General features: G+C 36.0%; 1 protein-coding gene across 2 annotated transcripts in view; it reads left to right on the top strand.

Moving 5' to 3' along the window:
- Nucleotides 1-26,831, top strand: part of PLCE1 (phospholipase C epsilon 1) — a 139,965-nt gene that overhangs the window by 3,838 nt on the left and 109,296 nt on the right. For both annotated transcript variants that reach the window (XM_014875357.2, XM_088169126.1), the window contains exon 2: nt 19,403-21,001. In XM_014875357.2, the coding sequence (XP_014730843.1) occupies nt 19,814-21,001 (1,188 nt within the window). In that variant the 5' untranslated portion in view covers nt 19,403-19,813. The remainder of the gene's footprint in view (nt 1-19,402; nt 21,002-26,831) is intronic.

Here is a 26,831-nt window from a genome sequence, read left to right as displayed (position 1 = left end):
TTTGTCAGTTGTAACATTAACAAGTAATTAAAAAATTAAATGCTCAGGCATTTTCAGTTTTTTTTATGTTACTTATTTCAATGCTTTAAATGAGACACAAAAAGTAGAAACACTGAGTGCGAAGTTGAAGCTACCATTTGAAAATATTTATTTCTGGGGTAATGGTTTTATTCTATTAGTATGCACAAGTGCTGCATAACTTGCATCTAATAATAGTGTGTTTTCTTAAACAGATGACTCTCCAGTTGCGTTGACCTTGCCTTGTGTAGTAGGACCTTGCTGTCTGCTGTTTCAGACAATGCTCTGATGTGAGATCTCTCCTCCCACAGTATTTTTCTCTGTCTGTGCTACAGCATACAGCAAGAATGCTGCTGCAGTGATCTTTGGTATTTGAGGTTTTTGTTACACTGCATCTTCTTTCAAACATTTTCATAATGCATTCCTTTACTCCAAGTACAAAACTCTGTTGCTTGGATTAGGTTAATTTCTTTCTGTAGTGGTACAAATACCTTTCAGCAGTGTTTTGGGGAAAACCAACTTGGTTTCCCTTTGGAATGTAGCAAGATAAAAAGGGGTCATACCAGACCAGCTACTGCTTTACTGCACTACTAACAGTTCACATCGAAGAACAACCTGTAGATTTCTTCTTGAGGAACTTTCTTGATGTGAATGCCTCCTTTTTAAGTCCTTTAGGATTTTGGATTTTTAGCTATGTACCAAATTGCAAAGGAAAAAGAAAACGCAGTGTTGTAATCTCCAGGCTGGTTTGTGTTTTGAAGATGACATTCTGCTTCTGTTCTAATTTTAGGTAATTTTCATGCTCTGACATTTTTCAAAGATGTATTTTCAACCAGTTAATTATTGTTCAGTTTGGACAAGTATGTTAAAATCTTTTTATAATCAGATTGTTGCACTGGTGGGCAATTTCTAATAACTGGTTAGTATTTTTCTAGAAAAAGTCACACTTCCGGTGATTCTCAAGTGTATCAGATGTTCTGTGAATACATGCATTGTTTCTACTGAAAGCTGTGGGAAAATAACCTCATTGCAGGTAGTTCTTGTGAAAGCTCTAAGTTTCTAATCACTCAGTGTGCCCCCATTTTCGTTCAGCATACTTATGAGAAGCAGGAAACATAGAGGAGTAGCTGTGCAAGGCTGAGAGCCCCTGGATTTCTGACTGCAGGAGGGGCTGCCAAACAGGCTGAATCCCTGCTTGGTTCTGGAGTTCATGTTCTCTCCTCAGCTGTGCCTCAGGCCATGGTTTTGTAACAAATTCAGTGGCAGTGGTGTCAAGGAAGATCAGGCAGATAATGCTTCTTGAAATCTTTTGTGTTATGGTACTTCTGCATTTTTTAGGTGAAGAGTATTTCTTAACATGGCTCCTTTAGAGCCCTTGAAGATTTTCATTGTAGCATGAATAGTCTGTTTGCATTTTTACCCCCAAATGACATAAAAGAAGGGGAGAATCTTGCATAATTACCTTTTTTTGGTATGATTGCACCTTTTTTGTTCATTTTTGTTGTTCTTCATAATCAATTTATGGAATAGACAACAAAAATAGAAACAATAAAATTAAAGAGTTGGACACCTGTTGGAAATATTTTTGTCTTAAGAGCCACTCAGAATGTTGCTGTCATTATTGATTTGAATATACATATCTTCTCATTCTCTGCTTTTATTCAGAAAAGCATAAGCAAGAATTTCAACTTCAGTGGTGGTGTTCACTCAGTAGACTTAGAAATAAAGCAGGGAGAAACAACTTAAAAATAGATGGTTTCCTCTGTGTGTCATTTACTAAAACCTCCATGACAATCCCACTTAGAGGCATTCCTGATATCATTAGTCTGGGTCACTTAAGTATTTAAGTACAATTATAGGGTTTTAAAATTTTTTTAGATGGATTTAGAAAGTAGCTATCAGTATTCCATCATCTTGTGAAATTGCAGTAGCTTAGGCCAAGTTCATGTGGCATTGGGTGCTATTGTTTTCATTGTGGTACGTGTTCTGCCTTTGTCCCTCTAGTTAAAACAGATTTCAAAGGCTGTAGGACAAGATTCCAATACGTGGTTAAACTAACTTGCAGTATGAAATAGAATTGTTTATTAATTCTTTAATTATTTTTTTTTAGATGTGCCAGGTTGAAGAAGAAGGTGTTTTTATTTACCTAAGCCAAAGTAGCCTTCTTGGTACTTAGACAGAAAACATTTGTAGATAAAGGCCTAAAGTTGAAACTTGTTTGGAAACACAGCTGAACCCCCAAATGCACTGTTCAGTTGTTTCCATTCTCACCTAGCTTTTCTAAAAGAAAATAAAAGTTAAGTGTATATGTAGTACCCTGGTATAGGAATGCTGTGATCATTAAAAATCTAGCTTTAGCGGTCAGTTTCACTGTGGAGAAAGAGTATAATGTTAATACTGCTCGTTCTTGTTTGTGTTAAGCAGGTATCTTGAACTACCAATTTATTTGTGCAGATTAAATTTGTTTATGTATGCTTACGGAAACATTTTGGATTTGCTATAAAGAAATATTCTTGTAAAATGCTAGCTTAGGCCCATGAGTAAGAAGGCATTTATAAGTGTCTTAAATTATTCAGTGCCTTTTTTTGTTTTTAGTGGTCAGCTGAATTTTTTTCTTGTTCCAGCAAATTCTGAGCTATGGCAAATGTTTTTCACTGGATCTCTGTGTCACTCAATTATGAAGACTTTTTGGAAGAATGTTTTGCTTGCTCTCATTATGTTCATGCAGCAAATTCTGGACCTCTGTCTTAAAACTCCTTATTTCTGTATTGTAGGAGATATAAGGACTTGAGGGATCAGGGAAAATAGAGTACTGTTTAAAATTCTGTAGATTCATTTGTATAAAACAGTATGAATACCTTAGAAGTCAGCAACATTTTGGGTTGTAAATGGTCCTTCTGCTTTACCAAAATAAGGAGGTGATAAAATTCTAGATTAATTTGGGGGGAATTAGAAAAATAATGGGGTAATTTATGATATTAATAAATGGATAATATCTACAATTGAGATGTATTGTCACTGATTGTCTAGTCATTCCAGTCCATTCTGGGGATATGCCAACAAACTGATTTCATTATGAAAAATGTGTTGTCAGCACTGTTTAGAGCATCAAATTCCAAAACCTAATTTTCTTTCCATGGAACCTTCCTTTTTGCCTTAGAATTATTAAACCATTATTGTTCCCATTTTCATTTTGTTTTTATAAATAAGGGTTCTGTTGTTAAGGTTAAGATTATGAATGATTATATTACCAGTACAACTAGTAATTATATAATAGTACAGCTAGGGCGTCTGAATAAACAGTGCCTCTCTGAGTACATGGCTGTAAGAATTGGCAATACTGGGAATCCTCTTCAGACATTAATTCTTTATACTTTGTGAACTGTGATTCTAGATTTGCAAGCCAGGTTCAGTAGTGCTGAGAAGAAATAAACAGTTCCCTAGACAGCAGGCTATAAACCAGGTCAGTGTTGAAATATGCAGTAACATCTTTCAAATGTCCGTATAGTATTAGACTACTATGCCTGCCTGAATTCTCTTTCAGGATTCAGATCATAACATTTGTTTGGAGTTTTGTTACCTGAGAGGTGTAGGAATGGTAGAGATGCATAGACAGTAATGGGTTTTCTGGAAGTCTTCACTTCCACCCTCCCAGAAGAGGCAAGTTTGTGTATTCTCTTAAAATTTGTGAATATCATTCTACTTAGCCCAAAGCGTAACTTCATGTTTGTGTCATCCCCTCGTTTTGTTCCACATATTCTTTGTTCTGTTGTGCAAGTTGATTATGAAAATGTTTAACCTTAACAGTCAGTTGTCTTGTTGGCTAGGTACAGAAAACTGGTTTTGAGGCTAAAATTTTTGATTTTAGCCTCAAGAGATACTGTACCACAGTTACAACAGTACAGCATAGTATTGTCCTGCATAACAGCTTCAGTGCACCCCTGAACTTCACTTCAACTGTGGAACTTTACAGAAAGCTGCACAGAATTGACTTATGAGTTAGTGGGAGAGCTGTAAAAATATTTGAGGAAGGTGTGTGCACAGATTTAAAGCAAAGAAAATTGGTATGACAGTATTGGAGCTCTGAGGTTGCTTTTGAGAAGAATGGAAAGCTCTGGACAAAAGAAATAAAACAACCTTCACTTGCTTGTTCTTGTTTGTATTTACATTTAGCAAAACTCTCCCATACGTTTTCTGTGCATTTGAGTCAAAGAAATCAGTGGCTAATTAAAAAAAAAAAAGCCTTTGTGTCCTGGTTTTCCCGCCTTACCCATTTTGCTTACAATAAAGCTCTATTCTGTGAGCAAGCATATGCATCCCAATAAAGGTTTTAAAGTTTGAATTGAGACAGAGTCTGTCTCAGCTTTTGGCCAGCAAATGCAAAGAAAGTTGGCCATGTTCCCTCTATTTGCCAGAAAAGCATGAAAGCTGGGGCCCCTCCTCTGTCAGAGAAAAAGGGAGGCTCTGATCTTTCTGCATACAGATTTTTGGAAGTATTGAGTCCTTGACATATTCTTGGTATGACTTGTCTGTCTCTTGCTTGCTAGATGTGACCCAAAGCCCCCAAGAAAATACCTCTCATCTACAATGAACTTGTATTGATTAACCTGGGCTTTTTCTTCTGATTAGCAGTTTGGTGGTACTTTTTCTGCCCCTCTAGTTGCTGTCCTAAATATCAACAATTAATTCCATATCTATAGAATTATAGTTTTTGTGCATGTGGCTTGTCTCTCATGCTACTAAATCTAAGGACCTAATTGCTTACTTTTTCAATATTTGATGTACATATGAATGTGTAATTAGAAAAGCATAGATATTGTACCATTTCTTTCATTATTATGTGTAGGCATTTCTAGTATTTGATTTCCTCCTATCCAGGGCTTTAAAACTTTCGATGTTCAGATAATCTGGCAATCCTTTGTATGATGTATGACTATATAAAATAAGGATATTAAGTTATGAAGGAGATTATCCATAACATTTAGGCTTATTTTTAATGTGTTCTGGTATAGTTCAAAATATTTAATTATTATTATTAAATTTTTGTAGTTAAAGTATTAAAAGTCAGAATATGGGGTTTAGAATTAGTTCATAATAATATCTCTCACACATTCTTTTTACCATAACTGTACCTAAGATTATGTAAATGTTGCTGTGTAATTTTTGTCAGGTGAGTGAATCATGAAAACTAAGCAGGTGCTTTGTTTTTTATGGTTATTATAGGCAATATTTATTCACACCTGGATTATGTAGAACTATTATTGAGTTACATAAACAGCGTACACCCAAACTGCTGGCTTTTTCTCTGTAGTTACAACGTGGCTGTAGTGGGTGCAATTGTTACTTTTCAGAGAGGTCACGTGTAAGATCAGAAGTGCTGAAATGCATACATTGTATTTTCAAAAATATGTTGAAATGTTGTAGAACTACAAGCCTTATTACTTCCATAGCTGTTTCTGCTTTTATAAAAGCATTAGAACACTTAAATAAAAACAACCAGCCCTAATGAACAAGTAATACACTAGAAGACTATACAGAATCCTTGAATACTTCAGTGTGAGGAGGGTGCTGTCTGTTTCTAATATAGTTTGTTCTCAGATTACTCTCATGAGCTGCTTGTATTTCGTCAAATACTTTGCAAGGTCTAAGGTAGATGTTGGATTTGAAGGTAGAGCTTGCCTTTCCTAACTAAATTTCATTCTACTGATTTATTTTTCTTAAAGGTAGGTAAAAAGAGAAAGCAGATAGTTTTGGAAATCGGTAAGAATGTATCTCGGACACAGTGTGTCTGAGTGTGACACAGTCCCTGCTAAACTAACAGGAACAGGTCTATAAGGACGTACTTACAAGATTGCAAGATAAGCTCGCAATAAAATAAGAGGACTACTGATAAAAAAATAAAGAAAAAGGTCTAGAACCTGAAAGAAAATATGGAAATGAAAAGGATCTACAGGAGCATCTAACTGTTTTGAGGTGTGGCAGTAGCATGCCTAAGAAGACAGATAAACAATATTTAATTTGAAATCTCACAGGACAGGTTAGTCTGCATTCATTTATGTATGCTGATTTTATATGCTCTTTCTTCACAGGTCATCTACTGTTATCCATGAACTTTATTCTAGATGTACAGGTACTATATCTTTATACTTCATCACCACATTTCTCTCACAACCTTCTGAGAAATTGACTTTTCCTTGTTGGCTTTCTATCGACCAGAAAGTACCAGAGAGGAAAGCAATACCATCCATATTAGAACCTGTTACTATTTAAACTAAGATCTCCGTACAGTATGCAAAGTACTGATTGGGAAAAGGGAGAGCTGCAATCTGCCTGTTGCACTTTGTGAGTGCTGGTACGGGTGGCACCCTCACTGAGCAACCATTTGTAAACACTCGCTTCATATCGTCAATGAACTTGACCAGTTGTGGCAAGTCACTGATAGGCATCACCTTGCAAACTGTCTTGAAGCAGATTTTCGGTTTTGCACCTTTTTGAAGCATTACATAGGTTTTTGTTGCAAGCAGAGCACTGTTGCCAGCATCAGCCGTTGTTTTGTTCAGAACTGTGCAGACCATTAGTTTTCCTTGCTGCTTTGCCTCCCTTCAGGGATCTTTTCTCATGCCAGTTATTACTTCATAACGCACTCAGCCGCCTGCTGGGGTCATTGCTGGTTTGAACGGTCTGTCCTGCAGGTGAGCCTCCTCCTGCACTGGTCTGCAGGGTTTTCCCCTCAGCAGGATGAAGTCACTGTTGTCATCTTGCCCAAGAGAAGTCCGATTACAAGGCCTTGGACTGCTCCTTATCTTTCAGTTTGCTGCTTCAGTACTGGCCTGATAGTGTTTGATTCAGCATTTCAGAGTAACCTCATTTCTCTTGGCGACATCGAAAAGTCCATATTCATAGTGCTGTTCGAGTGTTACTTGATAATTAATTTCCCTTAACTTCTTTTTATCATTTGTGGTTGTGCTTGATGGTGAGACCAATGACCTCTCATGCTGGGGAGTTGCAGGAGGGGTCAGTGGGAGGACAAGCTAAGGGCTGAGACTGCTGCAGTCCACCTGGGTTAAGAAAGGCACCAGTGGGTGAGCTGGGTCCTGATTCTGATCTGACCAATCTGATCAAATGGTCAGGAGCAGCAGAGAGCAGAGCCTGAGCCCAGAGGTGTCAACAACATAGCTTAGCCAGAACTGGCGGCAGTCCTGAGTTGAAATGGCTGGGCCTGCTGTGGGGGTTGCAGGTGGGGCTGGTTGTGGCATTTAAGGACTTGGTGTTCTTACAGCCTTGACAGTGCCTCTGATAAATACTCACATTGATCCCATCCTGGGTTAACATCATGGAGTGCTGTGCTGGTTGCAGCATTCGTTCGTCGTTATCATGCCCAAGTACGTTAGGGAAAACAGAATGGTTTGATCTTAAACTGTTACAGCAGAAATAACCTTGAGCGTTTCAACATGCGTTTGCTGGCTCGTTATCTTTTACAGTCCTTTTGTGGTTGTGTTCTTTGGCTTGTTTGATTGTGGCACCAATTCTTCCTCTGTGGTGCTGTCCCTTCTCTGCTCAAGTTTAGAGCATGGATCATGCATAAGTACACACCTCCTCCCTTCTAGGACCTTTTTGACCTAAATACAAAGAGTATAGTTGTATTGAGTTAATGTGTTAGCAGCAGGGATGCACAATCAAATGGATGCAAACAAATCTTTCTGCTTGGCTGAGAAAGTATATGTGTAACACCCATTTTTACGTAATATGTTATTACAGAGCCATATGAACATAAGAATGTATCCTAGGGTAAAAGAACCAAGATGATTTCCTAGCAGCATTTTCAGATTTTAATGAAACAGTTTTGTTTGGATATGAGCAGAGTCTCTGGCACATATTGCCAGTAAAGTCAAAATAGAAAAAAAGGTGTTCTGGAGAAGGAAGTGTCATTTTCCAAATTACGACTGCAGTTCTTAACCTAGTTTCTTATGGAAATGACTTTGCAAAGGCACACTGTGTGTCTGTACATATTTTCTTCCAACTTTTAACTTGGCCTGTAGCAATTGGGTTTATTACAAAGTGCAGATCTTGAAAATGCTAGACTCAGTAAATTTCATGCAGATGTTACTCAGGTACAGAAAAGTTCTGTGAATCATTTTGGCTGTGAAGAAGTTGCACATTAGTTGAGGATCCATATAGGGGAAAGTCCTTAGTAATACTAAAACTTCAGCTCTAAGAAAAGCTTTAGTTGCAAGTGGCATCATGATTATTTCAAAATCATTACTTCTAAGAGTAACTAAGGTATATAATGCTTGATTATCATGCATTCTCTTTTTTTAGATTGTATCTTTAGCTACTCTACATGAACCCTAAATATCCTCTGAGATACTTGTCCATTGATTTTAACAACAACTTCATTGGGATAAAATTACATCTATTCAGCTGAAAGTACAAGAACTTTTAAGAAATATAAGAAACTTTAACGAGTGATCTTGTGTTAGATAATATAGAATTAGCTTATGCCACATATTCTTATCCTAATTAACTATATTGTGCAGACTGAAGTAGACTAAAATATGGCATAAAATTCCATCTCATCATGAGAGCAGATTTTCATGTTTAGAATTCTGTATTCTAACTATTCTTGAAGTAAGGAACTTGACTGTACTATCCCCGAGTCACCTGTTTTATCATGACTGAACTTAAATTGAATACTTGGTGAAGCTTATCTTTTTATCCTAAAATAATGGATGAAGTACAAGTGTACATTTATAAGCCACAGATTTTAAGTACAAGTAGTCAGAAATACTAAATGGACTACTTTCTTAGAGTGTTTGAAAGATAACCAGGAAAAGCAAATAAATAGCTCCTCAGCAAGGATGCAGGTGTTCATTACAATGATATTAAAAGTTCTCAAATGAAAGATCACCTAAATATGCCACAATCATTACTGAAGACATGCTATGTTAATCTTCAGGCATGTTTCTACTTCAAACAGGTTAAGTAGTTAAAGAAATGCAAGTAAAGGCTAAGGAACATGGAATTTGTTGTGTATTTTCTGTGTTTGACTCCATTTTTCTTGGAAGATGCGACAGTATATTATAAAAGAAACTTTGTCATTATAAAAGAAACTTTGTCATTTTGATCGTGGGTATGCTTCTGTCCTATTTATTTTTTGAGTGATATTGAATAAATACTATTTATAATTTTAATTACAATGAGGCCTACAGGGGTTTTAAAGTATTAAAACATTTAATTTAAAATGATCACTGAAGGAGTTTTTCCCAACATAATCAATTTTATCTTAGCATAATGAACATCTTGCAACATCCTGAAAAAACAACTTGCGGTTGTGGGGTGACTTGCTGCTTGCACATTTAATTTTGGAAAGAGCCAGCATCTTAGAAATTACTTCATGGCTTGAAGTAGATGTCAGGGTGGGCTTTCTCCCAGGCAATTATGTGACTGATAAAACCATGATAGGAAAAAAAATTATTGTAGTTTTGATTTGCTGAGGAAATATTATTTACTATATTTGAGTAGGGCTGTTTTCAGTGTCGCAGTGCTTAATATCTAGAAATGTGAGAACAGTAATAGTAGTATAGAAATGGTTGCATGCATTTTCAAGGCTGCTAAATCAATGGCATTCTGAAAATTCCACGTTTTTAAAGCAGATAATTGATTACAGTCTAAGCAAACAGGTTGTTTGCTCTTTCCTTGTTTGTCTCTTACCCTGTTTTTCACTCTTATATTCCCTCTTAGGCATAGTAATATGCACAGGATATAGCAGATGTTCAAAAGAGAAAGAATAAGAGGTTAAATATTAAGATTCCTGAATGAATAGCATGAATAGATCAGGAGTGGTATACAAAGAGAATGTATTTTGAGAAAAGGGAATAGTAGTGCAGTAATTTAATAAGGTCAGTTTTCAGCATTTGAAATATTTTTATTTTATTTTCTTTAACTAAAGTGTAAATGCATAAATGAAATTCCTGAACTTTTGTATTCCTACAGATTAGCATTTAATTTTTATTTGAAGCATATACCGGGGTTTCAAACTCAATCTTGTAGTTATGACAGCTGAACAGTAACATAAAAGTTATTCCTCCAGTAATGTTTTAAATAGGACTACTGTGGCTTAGCATACTGTGAGCAAAATTGTTAGCTTGGGTTTACAGAAGATAAACTGTAGTGATATATGTGCCTTTAACATACCCTCAAACATTTTAGTGCTCAGAAATATTTTAATTACAGGTGTGTTCTGTTCTCACCAGTGTGGCTTGAATTACAACTAATACAGGACAGTGAGAGAGAGGGAAATGAGAGACTTGGGTGCTCACATGAGAAAAATGCTCTAAGGAAGAACAAACAAGATAAGGATAAGATAAGTGTTCTTGTAGCTTATTGTTCATGCCTGGATTGGAGTAATTTTAAAACTTCAGCAGGGTGACAGTTTCTTACAACAAAGTGTAGTTGGTGTTTATTGAAGTGTATGTCAGTGTGGCACATTAAGTCCCTTGAAGGCGTGGTTTCACATTGGGTAGAATATGTAGTGAGCTCACATGGGTACATGGGTACTATCAATAGCACTTTGATGTTAAGTAGAACTAGATAAGAAAGAGGATTGCCAGGGCTAGAGATTCCTGCTGGACATGGGGTTTTGCTTTGTGATGTGAAGCTCTCTGGTCTCACTTTAGGAAAAAGGTGAATGAGAGATAATGGTGTTTGGATACTTGGTAAATGTTCTGTACCTCAAGGCTGCACAGTCACTGTGCTACCAGTGCCCAGGCAAATAAACCTGCTGTTATAGAAACTGATGTGCTGGTTTCTATTGCTGCTCAAGTGTGGATCCCAGTAGAGGGGGTGAAACTTTGCTGGGAAGCATAGGTGTACTCCAGGCAGGGTATGGAGTGTGGCTGGCGTGCTGTGATACCTGAACCCTGTCCACTACTCCAAAAGGGACAGCCTGCTGTGGGGCTTGGCCAATGGCTGGATAACCTGTGAAGGCTTGGAGCAACTGACTCAGACAAATGGTATCCTCTGGTTAAGGCAGCATCTCCAAAAGGATTTTTCACAGGTGTGCTAGGAAGAGAATGGGATCAGAGCATGAAACACCAATTCTGTCACTGGTGTGCCATTGTGTAGCTGTGATTGGATGTTTTTTGCAAGTGAAGGCCAGCAATCTGTTTCCTTTTGCATTTGAGAACTCACCTGGCTTTCATCTGGCTTTCTATAACTTTTCTTGCTCATGTACTTAGTTTGCATGTACTAATGACTCTTTGAAGAGAATTTGATAAAAATTAGGATGGGTGTGGTATACCATGTTTACAAATTACTACTACATTAGCATGTTAGACCCAAGTTACTGTTGACTCTTTAGAGTGACAGATTTTGAATGTGATAACCAAGTTCTCAGTACAGTAGTGTTTGTCTGTAAGCCTTCCGTTTTGTATTAATGTTTTAAGGCCACAGAAGTGATTGGTAAATAAGTACATACTATAATTTCTCCCATATTTATTAATTGTATTTTGATGGCAACAATTATTTTCATTAATATTTTAACAGAAACACAATTTGTAGTATTTTAAAAATAATTTGAAATCAAGATATGTTGTGTGCAAAACATTTTCAATTCTTTTTCACTTCAGTTTGATGGACTGAAATCCTTGATCAGTAGAAAAGTCTGTTATTTTTTAACATATTTATTACTGAGTAGCCTTAATGAAGGGACTTACTGTGCTTTATCAACTAAGGAGAAATGGCATAATTTGACTAAAGTGAAACCACGCAAATGAAGGGGTGTGTGTGTAGAACTTGAGGATTTTTTAAAGGGTAAAATGAAGATATGAATGATGGCATTGAGTTCAGGGGAACCATAAAGTTTTCAAAGGTGGACAAAGCCTTTGAATAGGATGATGGCTGAATTATTTTCAAGTCTAAAGCTCTAGGCGTTTCAAAGGATCTGAATGACTGATTGTTGGTACTAAAACACACATGCAGTGTGTGGGCAGTGCTGTGAATATGTTTCTCACTGTTCACTGCAGATTATGTGAATAATTCCAGTGAAGCAGAGGATAACATCTGAATTTTGAAAAATGTTTGATCATTTCAGCTGGTACCAATCTTACTGTTTCTTACTATATTTAAGTGAAGGAACTTGCCTTATGGTATTTGATTTGTTTTGGTTTGTCTTATATTTTAGTTGTAACTTGTATTGCTTGAACCTCTCAGATTTTTATACTTACATGTCTATATTCCTATAGATCAGTTTTTAGAATGTATCTGATTACTAATTTAAGCTGTCTCAATGTGATATGCCTCAGATGCATTTCTACTTTGGCCTTGGATTCTCCCTTAGTCTCCACACTGCGTTATGCTTATGCTATCTCTGTCAATTTACACGACTGAATCATGAGCAGCATCAGGTAATTCTGCCTGAAGACTCTCTGCCATTCTTGGTTAGTTTTCCTCTGGATTAGTTGATTCTTCTCCCTGCAGGAGCTCCTATTCAGGAGATACCTCATTGAGAGATCAGCTGTTTTGGCTAGAGCCTGCCAGTAGGTTGGCTTAAACCTCAAACCAAATTTTTAATTGTGTTTATTTATTTGCGTGGTTTGTATGATTACTTTAAAAATTCTTAGATCTTAAAATAAATCCTGATGCACTAGTACATTTGGTTTTTACATGCTTTAAAAAAAAATTGTATTTCCCATTATTATTTTTTCTTCTGTATAAGCATTATTTATCCTTGTCTTTTGTAAAATATAGTTTATTAATTGTCAGTCATTTTCTTTTCCTTTATATTTTGTCTAATCTTTCTAAGAGATCTCCTTATGAGTGACAAGTCTGAATTCTGTGCCTTGAAGATTTTTGGTTTTGATTGTGCTGCACTTTGTTTTCCTGTGAGTGACTCAGTGCTTGAAAATAATTTTTATGCATTTAAGACCGTTTTCACGTTCCTCAAAAAATTAAGACTAGTTATTCCAGAAGTATTATTCAAAGATGGAGCAGAATTCTTCTGCCTTTAACAGCTGGAGTTGTGCATCTCAGATAGAAGGACTTGTTCATCCAAGTGTCGATGATGGAATTACAGCTTCCAGATAAGGTCACTCAGCATGAAATTCAAGTAACCACTAAACAGAAAGTTTATTTAAACAGCTTATTGCAGCTCAGATGTAGAAAGAAATACAGAACTGATCCTGACAGTAAAATAAATGCAGTTTTGGCTTCTCTCTGTGCATCTATTTGTGCAGAAAAGGAATTTTTGTAAAGAAACAAAGAGTGGAGCTGCTATCTGGCAGAAACTTCACATTCTCCCTGATGGAGTGATGAATGATGAGACAATTGAGAGGGTTCACCATCTGGCAGACATTAGCATAGTTTGAGACATCTAATACACAATCATGTTTAGATAAGTATTCTAGAAATTAGAAAAAATACTCTTAACTTGACAGGACATATAAATACTGTAGTTCTTTGAGATTTTTTTTGTTGTTGAAACACAGATGCTGGTGGTAAATCTGAGGTTCTGCATGATGCTCTATGCCAAATCAAATGTTGTTATAACTTGCTTCCAACTGTTCAAATAGGATTTGTGCACATCTTGAGTGATTCTTAAGAGTCTAGCTATTTCCTCCTTACTGTTTGCCCGTGGTTCCCTAGGGAGAAGTGAGGTTTAGAAAATGGTGATGACATGTTGGTGCCCTGTTATTGTACTAGTATCTCCTGCTTGTTTCTGACATAAAACACTGTATTGAAAAACTAATAGTGTGCATGATACAGCATAAATAAAAGAGGAGTTAATAAAAGTGATTTCTTATTCTGTTCAAGGAATTGGTCTGGAACAAACTATAACTTATCTACTAAAAAATAAAACTCATTATTCTTGTAAATGGATAGTTCTAATATACAAAATATTTTCTAAATAAATCAGTTTTCTCCTTAAGAGCTTGAACTGGGATTGTAGTTGCCAGGCACAGTTGTTCGTTGATGTGATAGAGATGATCAATAGTTTTGTATCCACTTACCATGCCAAATTATTTATATTATTTGCTCTTTCTCAAGAATCTTTCACTAACTTATTGCTTATGACTTAGAGACTATGTAAACACATAGTAATTTGAAATAATTATAAAATGATTTGGTTGTTGGCGGGGTTTTTTTGGTGTGCTGAAATGTCTTTTGCTTAGGATAGATAGTTACCTTGTATATATACCATGTAGGATGAACCTTGAAAAAATAGTTATACATGTCCCACTGTGGCCTGGGTAGAAGGGAGGATTGTCAGGGCGCTTGCATTTGCCCTTTAGCTGTTTTGAATTACTGTCTGTCCCAGTCCAATAGCAGTTAGCCCATGGAAACCACAATATGTGTTTAGTAATGTCATATATCTGTTGCAGTCCCCCTTATTCTCTGCACTCATAATCCTGGCCCTACCAGGCATTCACTGAATTTCCTGTGCAGCTCCCACACAGTCATACATATGGAATTGCATTTGGCATCACTGACAGCACCCAACTTCTCTAAACAATCTTCACATTGACACCCATCCCTTCCTTGCCCCTCATGTAGTTGCTCCTTGCTCCCACAGTCCAAACAGCATCCTCAGATATTTACATGGTCATCTTTTCCTTTAACAGCCTAGAATTGAAAGGCTTTCTAACTTAGCACATCGTGTGATGGTTCTGGTCCTTCATATGCCTTTCCTAAGACTGAATAATGCTCTAAGTTCAACATACAGTATTTTGTTGTCACTGAAGCAGAATTCTGTCTGACTTCAGAAGGAAATTAGCTTTAATAATGAGTTATAGGTTAAACTGGTAGTAAATTAATAACAGTTTTGTAGTCTTTGATTATGTTGGATGTTTTACCTAGACTGTTGTGTACTTCAATTCCAGGTATCTGTGGAATTAGAAATCATTAAATGTTGATATTAATTGTTATTAATATTAATTAGAACCAGCTTGTACTTGAAGTCTTGAAAAGTATATTTAGTCAGTGTAAATGAAAAAAAAAGTAGACAAATTACTTTTGTGTCACATGTTTTCAGACTTAATACATTCTGTGAATGCGTGTGCTGAATGGTTGCCAGGTTGTTTATTTTAATTACTCATTTGTCTTTGTTGGCTGACCTCTGCATCCACAGTGATTCACTAGCGCTGGATCTAGTTTCTTAAATTTTTACTTTACTGATAGAAGGAGCACATTGCATTTCTGACATAACTTAGGCCTTGTAAACTGAACCAATATAGTTATTAATGGATTTCATCAGCTAATCTAGTGGCTTTAGAAAATGCCAGCATGTATTGAATACAGTGCAGGCTTTGCTGTCTACTTCATGTGCTTTTATGTTCAGATTTAACTGTAAGCTTAAATCAGAGTAGATGTATACAATGGGAAGAGTATGCTTTTGAATAATTACAGCATTTTTATATGCAAGTGCATGTATATTTTAGTGTGAGGATTTAATATGAAGATCTAGGCTTTGGCCACCCATATGCAGACAAGCAAGTAAAGGAAGCTGCAGGGAGTGATAATTCTGCAATTCTACTGTAAGATATAAAATACAGTTTTATTGGTTGAGCTTGTGAGTTTTAAACTTGATAGCACTCATAACACTGTGTTAACACACTTCATAGCATGTGTAATGAATTCCATCAGTTTCAGGAATTTGCTGGGCACACTGAATTAAAATCTGTTGATCGCAGTGGAAAGCAGACACTGAGAAGAGTATAACTTAGGACACTTGAAACCCATGTCATCTGTTCAGCAGAGCCACAGCTTCAGATATTTTTGCAGTTGTCTGTAGATCAGAGGCTCTACCATCGTGGTTTTTATTTGCTATCTCATGAAGTTTTGCATCGTACACTAGACATACCAGACTTAGCAGAGAAATTTCAGAGTGCATTTAGACATCCTAGCAAACATGATCTAAACTGAAGCTTCTACTAAAACTTGTGGTCCCTACTAGGCATTCCTAATATTTTCTTTCCATGGAATATAGTGATCATGTGATCACAAAGTGAGTCTGTTTGGATGAAAAGAATAGTTTTGTGTCTTATCAGACAGGTGAATCAGTTTAAGTCTGTCGACTCACAATCTCCAGATGAGTGAGGTGTAGGGAATGGGGACAAAGAGAAGAGTGTGGAGGGCTCTCTTAGGTCTACCAGTTTTGGTGGCAGCTATCTGCTAGATTGACAGAGCTGAAACATCAAATTATGTTTGCAAATTACAGAAATGTGTAAACCACATTAGGAAGCATCTTCTTCCCTTCCTTACACTGCTCATTTTCTCCCTTGTGCTGTTGTAGCACATTAGTACAGCCATACTATGAGCTAGATTGGGAAAATGTTTTAGCTGTGAAGTAACTTGAGTAAAAAGATTCTTGAGATGGGTCACATTTACATTGCAGTGATCAGAAGAGGATGGGAACAGCTGGACATGCAGTGAGAGCTTCTTATGCAGACATTATTCTCGGTGAATTGGATTTCAAACAGGCCCAGATAGGGAAGAGTGATACTGGTAGAGAGAAATGGGCAGGTGTATGGCTTCAGCAGCTGAGGAGAAAGGTGACCAACAGAACCAGTGTTGGGGGAGATATGAGATAATTTCTAGAGAAAAGAAAAAGGTCTGAGAGAAGCTGTTTGGGGAGGATGTGTGGAAACACCGGTGTAAGAGAGAGATGGGAAAATTATGTAGTAGTCAAGGATATAAATGGGCTTCTGTTTTTAGCAAATTTCTGCATACAGAAGCAAATCAATGATGTGATTATTTTTCTTTTTAAAAGGTTCTTCATTAAAAAAACAATGTCAGTTAACATACATGGTCAGTTTCATGATCTTAAAATCATTGTGAGATGTTAAAGTTGCATAATAATGTTGTCTTTTTGCACAGTAGAGTGATATTTTGTAAGAGTTTCATTTAGCAACAGGTATAATAAGAGGTATAATATTTGCAGTGACAATTCAATCCATAAATTTTTGTTCTTGATGTAGCAATAATGCAGGGAATATATTTATGGATATATCATGGTGGCAGAAAAGATAAATCACTAGATTAAGACATTTTGATAGATCACAGAATTCCTTGAAAAATCAATACTGAATACAACTACTAGTATATATACATGTTTTATGCCTTTTACAAAGAATTATTGTTACTTGATATAGCAAGAAAGAAGCTAAAGAGATCAAGAGAAAATTAGCTGCTTCTCCTTCCTAAATCATTCTCCTTTGGTCAGCATCATCATATGTAGATTTGGACTGAAAGATCAGTAGTTGCCAGAAAAAATAAGATGGGATCCATCAAGTATGTAGTGTCAAAAAGTTATGTAAGCTGTCATCTGTGGGTTTGAAGAGGAAGGACAGGGAAGAGCAATAGGAAATGGAAGAATAAGAAAACTGCTGAAGCGCTTTCCTTTTTTTGTGTGCATGTTGGTGGTAGTGTGGGGTTTTTTGTTCTTTTTAAAGTGAAATAGGCGAGGTTTAAGAAAGTGGATTAAAATCAATTTCAGGGTACAATTTAAAGGTAGAGGGACTATCAGAGAATGTAGACTTAAAAAATTGCCTGAGTGTTGCCTTTTCATTGTACGTGCTGTGCAGTTGAGCTGTTGCAGTGTGTTATAGGGTGCCCTGTGGGCTGTGTTGGTAACACGACTGTTTTAAGACCCAAGCTCGCCACTCCATTAGAACTCCATTAAACTACTGCTGTCTCCTTCTACACAACTTTGTATGAACTGGAGCTGTTATTTTCCTTTCTGGTGCTAAATCTCTCTAGTACAGGATCTGAGTTTACCACCTGGACTCTGCTCTGACTGATCTGGCATACGCATGCATTTTGTAATGGGTGGGGAATGTAAAACTTGTGTCTCTTTGTTCTCTCTGTCACTTTCCTTTGTGACCCTCCCTGATGTTAAATCAGTAAAATTGAAATCTTGATTGAAGTATGAAACTGCATTTTTTTCCATGCCGTTGTGGTAGCTCCTGTACGAAGTGCTATTCCTTGCGTAGCAAAATTTTAAGCCACAGATTTGTAGCAAAATGTAACTTCCCTTAAATTTGTTTTTCCTTTTCCTTTTTTTATTTTTGTGACCCTCTACCCACTGGCAAAAATGATACATTTAATTACGCCCTTGAATTTAATTGTGTGGGAAAATAGCGTGTCAAATACCCCGTGATCTAATGAGTGTATTTACCTTCTGATTTGTGCCAGACTATTTTTATTGATTACTAACCTTCATCCAAAAGCAAAGCCAGCACTCTAAAATGGATTAAAATAAAATTGCGAATCACAGTTACTTGAGAAGAGTATCCAAACAATGCTTTTTATCCCTCCCCTAGTTTCTAGTTCTATCCACTATGGATGATTTAATTGTTATGTGTAGCTGAAACAGTGATTTCATTATTTACCTTATTTTTCTGCTACTTTTTCATGTTGAAGCTTTAAAGGGGTTTTTTTGTGTTTTTGGGGTTTTTTTGTTTTGGTTTGGTTTTTTTTGTTTGGTTTAGTTATTTTTTTTCTTGTTTCTATTGAATTTAGACTGTTTTAGTAAATGTAGACCTTAATGTAACTGTCTACATTTTCCATATTTTTAATTATACACTTTGTTTTTAGCGGTAAATGTGATAAACTGAAGTATAAGTGCTTTTGTTTGATTCACCATGATTTAACTAGGTGTGTCTCTTTTAGTCTTCTGTTTCCTTTGTTGAGCTGTCTGTAACCTCATATTTTCTGATTCCAAGATGTACTTCTACCATGATGCTTGCAGGAAAGAAGCTGACAATTAATGATGATGTTGAAAGCCAGGTTAACTTTTTAGTGTAAAGCATACAAGTAAATGAGTCAGAAGATTATTTATATTTCATTATTATTCTAATCTGTCTTCATGCTTTTTCAGTTGTAAACTTGTGGCAAAAATACTATGTTTTCTTCATGATTTCATGGTAACAGCATACAGTTTAAGGAAAGCAAAAACCATTGAACACTAAAACAATGTAGCTGTAGTTCTGAGCAGGAAAAGAATTGTTTAAAAAGACGTTGTAGATGTAAAATTGACTGTGTTCTTCAAAATGTTTTATCCTGGATATGAGGCAGAAAAAATATGGAAAATCCATTTTTCCCCCTTTTTATTTATGTGTTCAATTTCATTGTTGCAGCTTCAGAATAATTAGTTTTCTGGAGTCATGTGGCTTTCCATAGTGAAGTGGAGAAAGTTATTTAAGTATGTAAAACATGACTGTGATGTTCCAAAATTCTTCTGTGAAATTTTAAGACAGACTTAAATGTGTATTTTGGAATTCTCTAGGTCTCAGTACAGTTAACTTGCGTTGTTGTGTTTGTAGTAGTGATGGTGGATTTTGTGCCATGGATGCTGTTCAATATATCTATTTATGTCTTTTCTTTACAGAAAACAGACTTTTTGGATGCCTTGTGGGGAGATGCATCTGAGACACGGAGTATGTGTTTGATGATCTACAATCTGATGCAACAGTGTGTGTGCTGCATATGACAGAAGAATTAACTGTGGAGAGAGTCCAGCTAAATGGCTGTGTCATAATAGGGAACTGGTTTAAAAATGTTAGTGTCTCATGCCAGTGATCCAAGTCTGGGAAAGCCTAGCAGCCCAAAAGTAAAAAGCCCTACTTTTTTGTAAAAGCTGGTTCAAAAAGAACAAGCAGTCAATATATATTTTACCATGTCTTCCCTGATTCTTTAGCACTGAATCTTTCATTACACTGAAATCATGGTATGAGGATTGGTGGAGAAGGTCCTCCCCCCCATCCCCAGCACACATCCAGCAACTAAAGACTGTGTCAAGATGACCTCTGAGGAGATGACAGCATCTGTTCTCCTCTCTGTGGTACAGGGTAAAGTGATAGCTGCCCAGTCAGCTGGAGATGAAAATACTGAAAATGCTTTGGACACCAGTGTTATAAGAAGACATACTGCCAGTTCGGGAAGGCAAACCACACACAATCTGTCTTACTTACACAGACTTGAAGAAGAAAGTCTTCAGGGCTCAGTGCCCAAAATATTCCCTCTGGCCACAGAACAACTGACTAACGACAAGAGTAATGAAAACTTCTGGGAGAGGAACAGCTCCATCTCTGATTCAGTGGAATTTCTTAACATTAACTGTAACATTGTACAGAAAAGCTACAAGAGCAATATCCCGTGCAGCCAGTTGTATCAGTCTTGTGCTCCTTTAGCAGGGGAAGAAGCATGCCTGGAAACTGGAATTCCTATTTCGCTGGACAGAGCCATGCTTGCTGAAATTCAGTTGAAAATGAATGGACCTTCATTAAGAAGCCAGACAGCAGTAAATAAGAATGACAGCAGTGATCCTGATAAAGTGGCCTTTTTTCACTTGCATTGTGCTAGTGAAAGGAATATATCAAAGGCTTTGTGTGGTTTACACAACAGGTTCATTTTGGATGACTGCTTGCAGCCCATGAGTGATGGTGATGGTAACAGCACTGGTTCCCCAGCCTGCACTTGCAGCATAATGCAATTGACAAATAATTGTGAGAACGAAAATGGGCAGCAGTTGTATGAAGATGCTTTAAGGGATAAGTACTTATGTCTGGAAAGAGCACCACGAAAAGTTAAAGTGGCATGCTCAGGTCACAACTTCTGTGGAAATAACTTCACTGGAAGAATGCCCTCAAAGCCCTTTCTGAGCCATTTTGAGGACTGTAATGATAACTGTGAAGAAGAGTTGGAAGAGGATTTTTTTAGAAACAAAAAGGAACGTTCTACCCTATTAATAAGACGTTTCTGTAAAAATGATAAAGAGGTTAAAAAATCAGTTTATACTGGAACGAGAGCAATTTTTAGGACTTTACCGTCAGGGCACATAGGAACTGTTGCTTGGAATTACATTGAGCAAAGGAGAAACAGCAGTGGCATGAAGCTTTCTAGGATTACAACAGAACAGCTAACTATAATTCAGTCCCTAATAAAATGGAAATATAATTCCTGTCTTGAGAAGTCTTTATGGTATGAGGTAAGCTTTTCATAGTGTTTTTTGGTTTGGGTTTTTTTATTTCCTTTTTTGTTTTGATAACGTGATGACCTTTCCATTCAAAAAGTGCCTTCAACTAGTAAATACTTAACATTTTAAAAAACACTAAATGAGAGATTTCACTTACCCACATTGAACAACTTTATGCTGAACACTGCTTTTTAGAAAAATGTATTGTCATCCTCTAAAATTCTTTTGGTTTAAAATAGACACTTGGTAAATATGTCTATAGCTATATGTGTGTAAAATTTATACCTATATATACATATATGTGTATAAAATGTGTATAGCTAAATATTTATACCTTAATTTATGTATAAATTTATTAATTGATAGATATTTGCATATGAAAATATAACACACCTATATACAGATGAAAAAGAGATACGCATTTTATAGATACTTGTATTTTAAATAGAAAATGTATATCATATACATTTGTATTTTTCCGTATATATGATAGGTGTATAAATATATATTATAGCTCTAAACATTTGAATATATATAGGATATGTATGTATAAACATTTGATGAATATATTAATTATATAGTTGTTCCATAAATATAATAATATTATACGTGAGAGTATTAGATTATAGTGAAAAAGTTGTTGCTCAGGAAAAGAAAGCATAGTATTTCCCTAAGTTTGAAGTATTTCTATTTCTTTTACACCTATTTTACAATAATAAAACGAGTAATACTTGTTTTTATGTAATATATGTTAATATACTGTAATATATGTTAATGTGCTGATACTGCCCTGATTTGTGTTCTCTTAAGTTACTTAAGGCAAGGAATTCTAAGCTTAGAATCAAGTAATAAATGCACAAGAAATATGGAAATTACATAGCACATTCTTAATATTTTAATGTATTATTTTAAGTAGTAAAAGATTTTCTGTGATGGTAGAAATTAAACAGTTGTTGATGTAATCAACATAATTATTAAAAAAATCATCAACACTATAAAAGATTTTGACCACTGATTACTGAGCTTAGCAAAAAAGGACCTGTAGTGTTTCTGTTAAAATGTATGGATAAGCTCTAGGGAGGGGAAAATAATTAAGGTAAAGGAGTGTGTTGTTGTATGACTTATGCTTATAAATTGATCCTGAATAAATGGAAATTCTCTTCTGCTCAAAGAAATTTCTAGCACTTATTATTCAGAGTCTTCAACAACTTTCAGTAGGACTGAAATGGAGGAAAACTTTCTTACATGATTCTATGATTCCATATATAATTTACATTCATGTATGAATCCTATGGTAAAACTGGTCAAATAAATATGAAATTTTGTCAGTGATAAGGAAAGAGGACTCTGTGACTCCATGACAGTTGTGGCCTCCTGTAATGCCCTGATATCGTTCTAGAAATTAGTATTTTTCCATTTAAATGGTTAAGTGAAGAGTTCTATAAACGTGTATATCAGGTTTTTTACCAGGTTTCAGAGCTTTGTGGTACTGTTGATGATTGTGAAATTCACTCCGCTGGTCACTGGAAATACAAACTTGCTGGGACAGCAGATGCAGTGCAGAGTGTGTGCTCATTCTCCCACGAAGGGGTGAATATAATTCTGTGGGTTTGCTTAACACGGTGAATGCGTGGTACATCTAAGTATCATTATAAGTATCATAATTAGTTTTATGGGGGAGAGATGGGACAATGTTTTGTATCTGAGATAGCTGAAGTATGTGTTTATATTTCTTCTTCGGATGTTCCCAATTTGACATGAGTTCCTTAGCTTTTTTCATGCTTGCCTGTTTAATCACTTCCCACCACCACTGTGTAATACTGAACATACAGCATTTTGGGGTGGGAGAGCTTTAATTTGGAGATATTTTTTATCATCTGTGTATGTGAACTCAGAAATAAAAGTAATAGCTATTCACTGAATAATTCTTTAAAGAGAAAAAGTTCTGCCTACAAGCCAGCAAAAGATAAACAGGCACTGTAAAGCACTTTGCATAACTACAGTGCACAAAATGTTTTCCTCATGGTCAGAAGAAGCTTAAAGGCACGTGTTTCTTAGTTTTTCTTCAACCAAATGAATCTAAACCTGTTTTTCTTCTTATCAACCTCTGTATATAATCTCCTTATGTATAACATGCATCAAGTTCTCTTAGCATTGTTTTCTTGTTATTTTAGTGGCAAATGTTGTTTTTGCAATAATATTTGTATGCGTTTATGGCTTATATTATTAGCATTATAGATGGATTTACACAAACATAGAAATTAGCTTAATGGATGTGACAAACATATGGATCTGTTGAATGTATGCACTTGGTTAAAATAATTTAATGCATTGTGGGCATTTGTAGGAATCTTTCATGCTAATAATCAAAGGAAGAAGGAAAAAGTAGTAAATGAATGTGGTAATTTGTTCTTCCTTTCCCCTTATCTCACCCTTTGAGCATGCATTCTGTTTGGAACAGTTAAGTGAACAGTAGTTCTGTTCTTCAAGAGGAGAAAAAAGTTGGAGAAATTAAGTTTTCATAGCAGTTCTGGTGTAACATGGAACAATAGAGACCTTTATGTTTTAAAGCAGGAAAATGTGAGTCTCATTTGTGCATATCCCTTACATAAAAATTCTAGTGCTAATAAAGGAAAGGCACTGAACTATCATCTTGTTGAGAGATTTTTTCGTTTTTCTTCCTCTACATCAGGATGTGAGACTAAGGATTTGCACTAGATAGAAAATGCATGATGTTACATTTTTCTTCATGTAGCATATTATTACTGTTGATAGGTATTTCATATGTAGACTGTGGTTACTGCACTGCAAAGAGAGAGAAAAGACAGCACCACACACGGACCTCTTTTGGGGAAAAAAGGCCAACTTTATTGTACGGACATCCCATATTTAAAGTGTGTTATGTGCAGCTAGGACAGGACAGTAGTTCATTGGACAGTTGGGAAAAACATCCTTGGGACAGCACCTCAGGATGTATCCCACGGGAAAGACACCAGGTGTTAATCTTTATTATGAATTCCCTTCTGTTTTTCACCAAGTTATCACTCTGGGAGGCGGCCTCCCTTAACTGAAGCTGTAGTCAGCTTGTCAGCCTGGGAATGGACCTGAGAGACAGGAGAAATCCAGGCCTGAAAGGAATTGCCAAGCTGTAATTTCCTAGCTCTCTAAATGTGTGTGTCCACAGTAGACTTAGACTCTTCTGGATTTAATGTATGTGTTGTATGAAGAGAGAAGATCCTTGAATATTTTTTCCAATTTTGCACTTGGTTTTTGTAGCTAAATACAATGCAGCATTTACTCTTATCAGATAGGTGTATGTAACATGGCTCTTGTATCTGTTTAGGAGATATTTGCTTGTCTGTGTTGGAACAGTGCGAGCCCCTCACATTAGTACATAAGAAGGAAGTCACAAGTGCCAAGAATTTGCCATAGAAACAGATGATGAGAGTGCAGGCTGTGGTGTTGGCTTTGCTTAAGCAGGTATCCATCCACTGCTTGGGTTCAGCTCAGCTGCACCGTGCTAGCAATCTGACTAGTTCCTAGAGTCAGTTACTGGGATCTGTGAGATATAAGCTTCACAGAGCTGAAATACACTTTGTTTTTCCCTGATACGATGGTGGTTTTGCCTTGGTGGTAAAGTAATGGGACGAAACTAACCCTGTCCACCCTTGACTCAGATATGAGATCTGGGCTGCTCACTGGACTTTCACGGAGTGATTCTCTCAAGCCATGTAAGTGACCCGAAGATCTGCAGATGGCAGCTGCAACAACACACTTGTGCATAATAGCTGAATTCTTTAGCTAAGTTTATTTTGTAGGCGTCAGTACTATCTTTGCTGTGTCATTACATTCCTGGTTCCAGTAGTTGGAGCTTTAAGAAGCAAGAACTGCTGCCTTGCTCAGCTCTGCTCACATAGAAGTTAGTGCTCTAATAGACCTAACATTCTTCATAGTTGCTAAGGCACTGTTAAAATGCTAAATACTAATTAGGCAACAATTAAAGAAAATCTAAATTGCCTCACATCTGTTCCCAGGTAGAATAGTGATTCTGTAATGGATTTATCTTGTGGGAGTGTTTCATAATTCGTGTAATGATTTGGTATAGTAGTTCAGCATTTGTTAGCATCAAAATCCCTAGAGGTGTTTTTCCCTGTAGTGTTTTTATGGCTTCTGTGTTAAATGAATGTAATGCAAGGATTTGTGATATGCATGGCTAATGTAAGGAGTCCAGTGTTAAGATTTCTTTATTTCCATGAAGTTGAGGTATAGTCAGTTGATGGTGTCTGTTAACAAAAAGTTAAGGAGAGAACAAAGATTTGGAGGTAAAAAAAATTACATTTTTATAAAAATTTCTATTTTTAAATTTTTATTGATGTGGAATCAAAAATGGTCATCTTGGATAATATTTCTTTAAAAATGGAGCTAGGCACAAGTTATTTTCTGTTTTATAGAGAGTATTTTAATTTTTTGTTCTTTATAATTGATTTTTATATTTTAATATATTCTTAACTACAATAAATATTTTGTAATTAATATAAATATTGATTTTAATTTTGAACCTGTAGAGAGCTCAGTTCCCTCCCTCTGTTGCCCTCCTCCCTTCCAGAGCTGCATCAGCAATTCTAGTCAGTGCATGGTTTTGTGGCATTTCTGAAAATAAAGACAGATTGAGTATTTCACTATCAGTCATGGAAATAACGTCTGCTTAGGCTATTTCAACAACAGTTGCACTAACCAAATACAGGAGCTCATTACTGCAAATGCTAACACATTATGAACAAAGGAAGGGTTAGTAATGCTGTGTGTGTTCAATAACACTTTTTGGTTGTTTTTCTCAGGTGTTAATTGTAACATTTAATTGTCAATATTTTGTAAGAATGAAGAATGTAACCCTCTTATATCTAGTAGTATCTTGGAAGATACACTTTTCCAATGTATTCAGAACATAATTTATATAATGAAGAAGCCCATGTTGATTCTTAAGAAGTGAAAGAAAAACTTAGAAAGAAAAAAATCAGAAAGCATCTGATTACTGTCTGTGCTGGTAGTAATAAGCAGCATAAGAATCCCTGTTTATGTGCTGTTTCATTCAGAGGACTGATCTGATTTATTAGACACAAAGCTTGTGGAGTGTCCACATGAAATCACCTGGACATCAGTAAAGTTATTCTGCCAAACTCTGTGAGATTCAAAGCCCACAAAGTAGCCTAACAAATCTAATTATTACTGACTTTCACTTCTAGGTTGTTTTAAATTGTTTCTGTAGGAATTTCAGGTCTGGGTTTGTTGTCATATAATCTTTCTGTTAGAATGATGTGCTTTTCCCACAGTTTTTTACTTCTTGCTACATATTTTAAAAGATAGAATTCTTTGAATTGACTTTTACACTCTTCTCTCAGTTTTCCCTGCATACCTAAAATTTAACACTGTTCTTCAGGCTAAAGTTTATGCTGTACTTCTACTTCTATTTAACAAAAAAAAGAATCGCTTTGTGATTCTCTGGTGTGGGCTACAGGCGGATTTGAGATTTTTTCGGCTTTCCATTTTGAAATAAAATTTTTAGTCTAGCATGCTGAAAGGAATTTCCAGGAAATAATGACATAAAGCAAATAATCTGCAAGTGGTTGGAGTGTTTCTCCACTCAAACAGTAATTTTTTTATCTGCCTGTTCATGAGTATTTTGCCTGTTAAAATGCCATTGTGCTTTTTAGACATAAAGGTTTATTTACTTATGGTAAAGTAGTTAGTAGGTAAGGACAAGCAGGTTTTTATTCTACCTGGACCCTGTATTTCTTGTTTCTTTGTTTGAAGAAAAAAGTTAATGAGCAGAATTGACTATTTG

The sequence above is a fragment of the Sturnus vulgaris genome, chromosome 8 (assembly GCF_052056855.1).
Source record: "Sturnus vulgaris isolate bStuVul1 chromosome 8, bStuVul1.hap1, whole genome shotgun sequence".
NCBI lineage: Eukaryota > Metazoa > Chordata > Aves > Passeriformes > Sturnidae > Sturnus > Sturnus vulgaris.
Note: the sequence above shows the minus strand (reverse complement) of the source record. Positions and strands in the feature narration are given on the sequence as shown.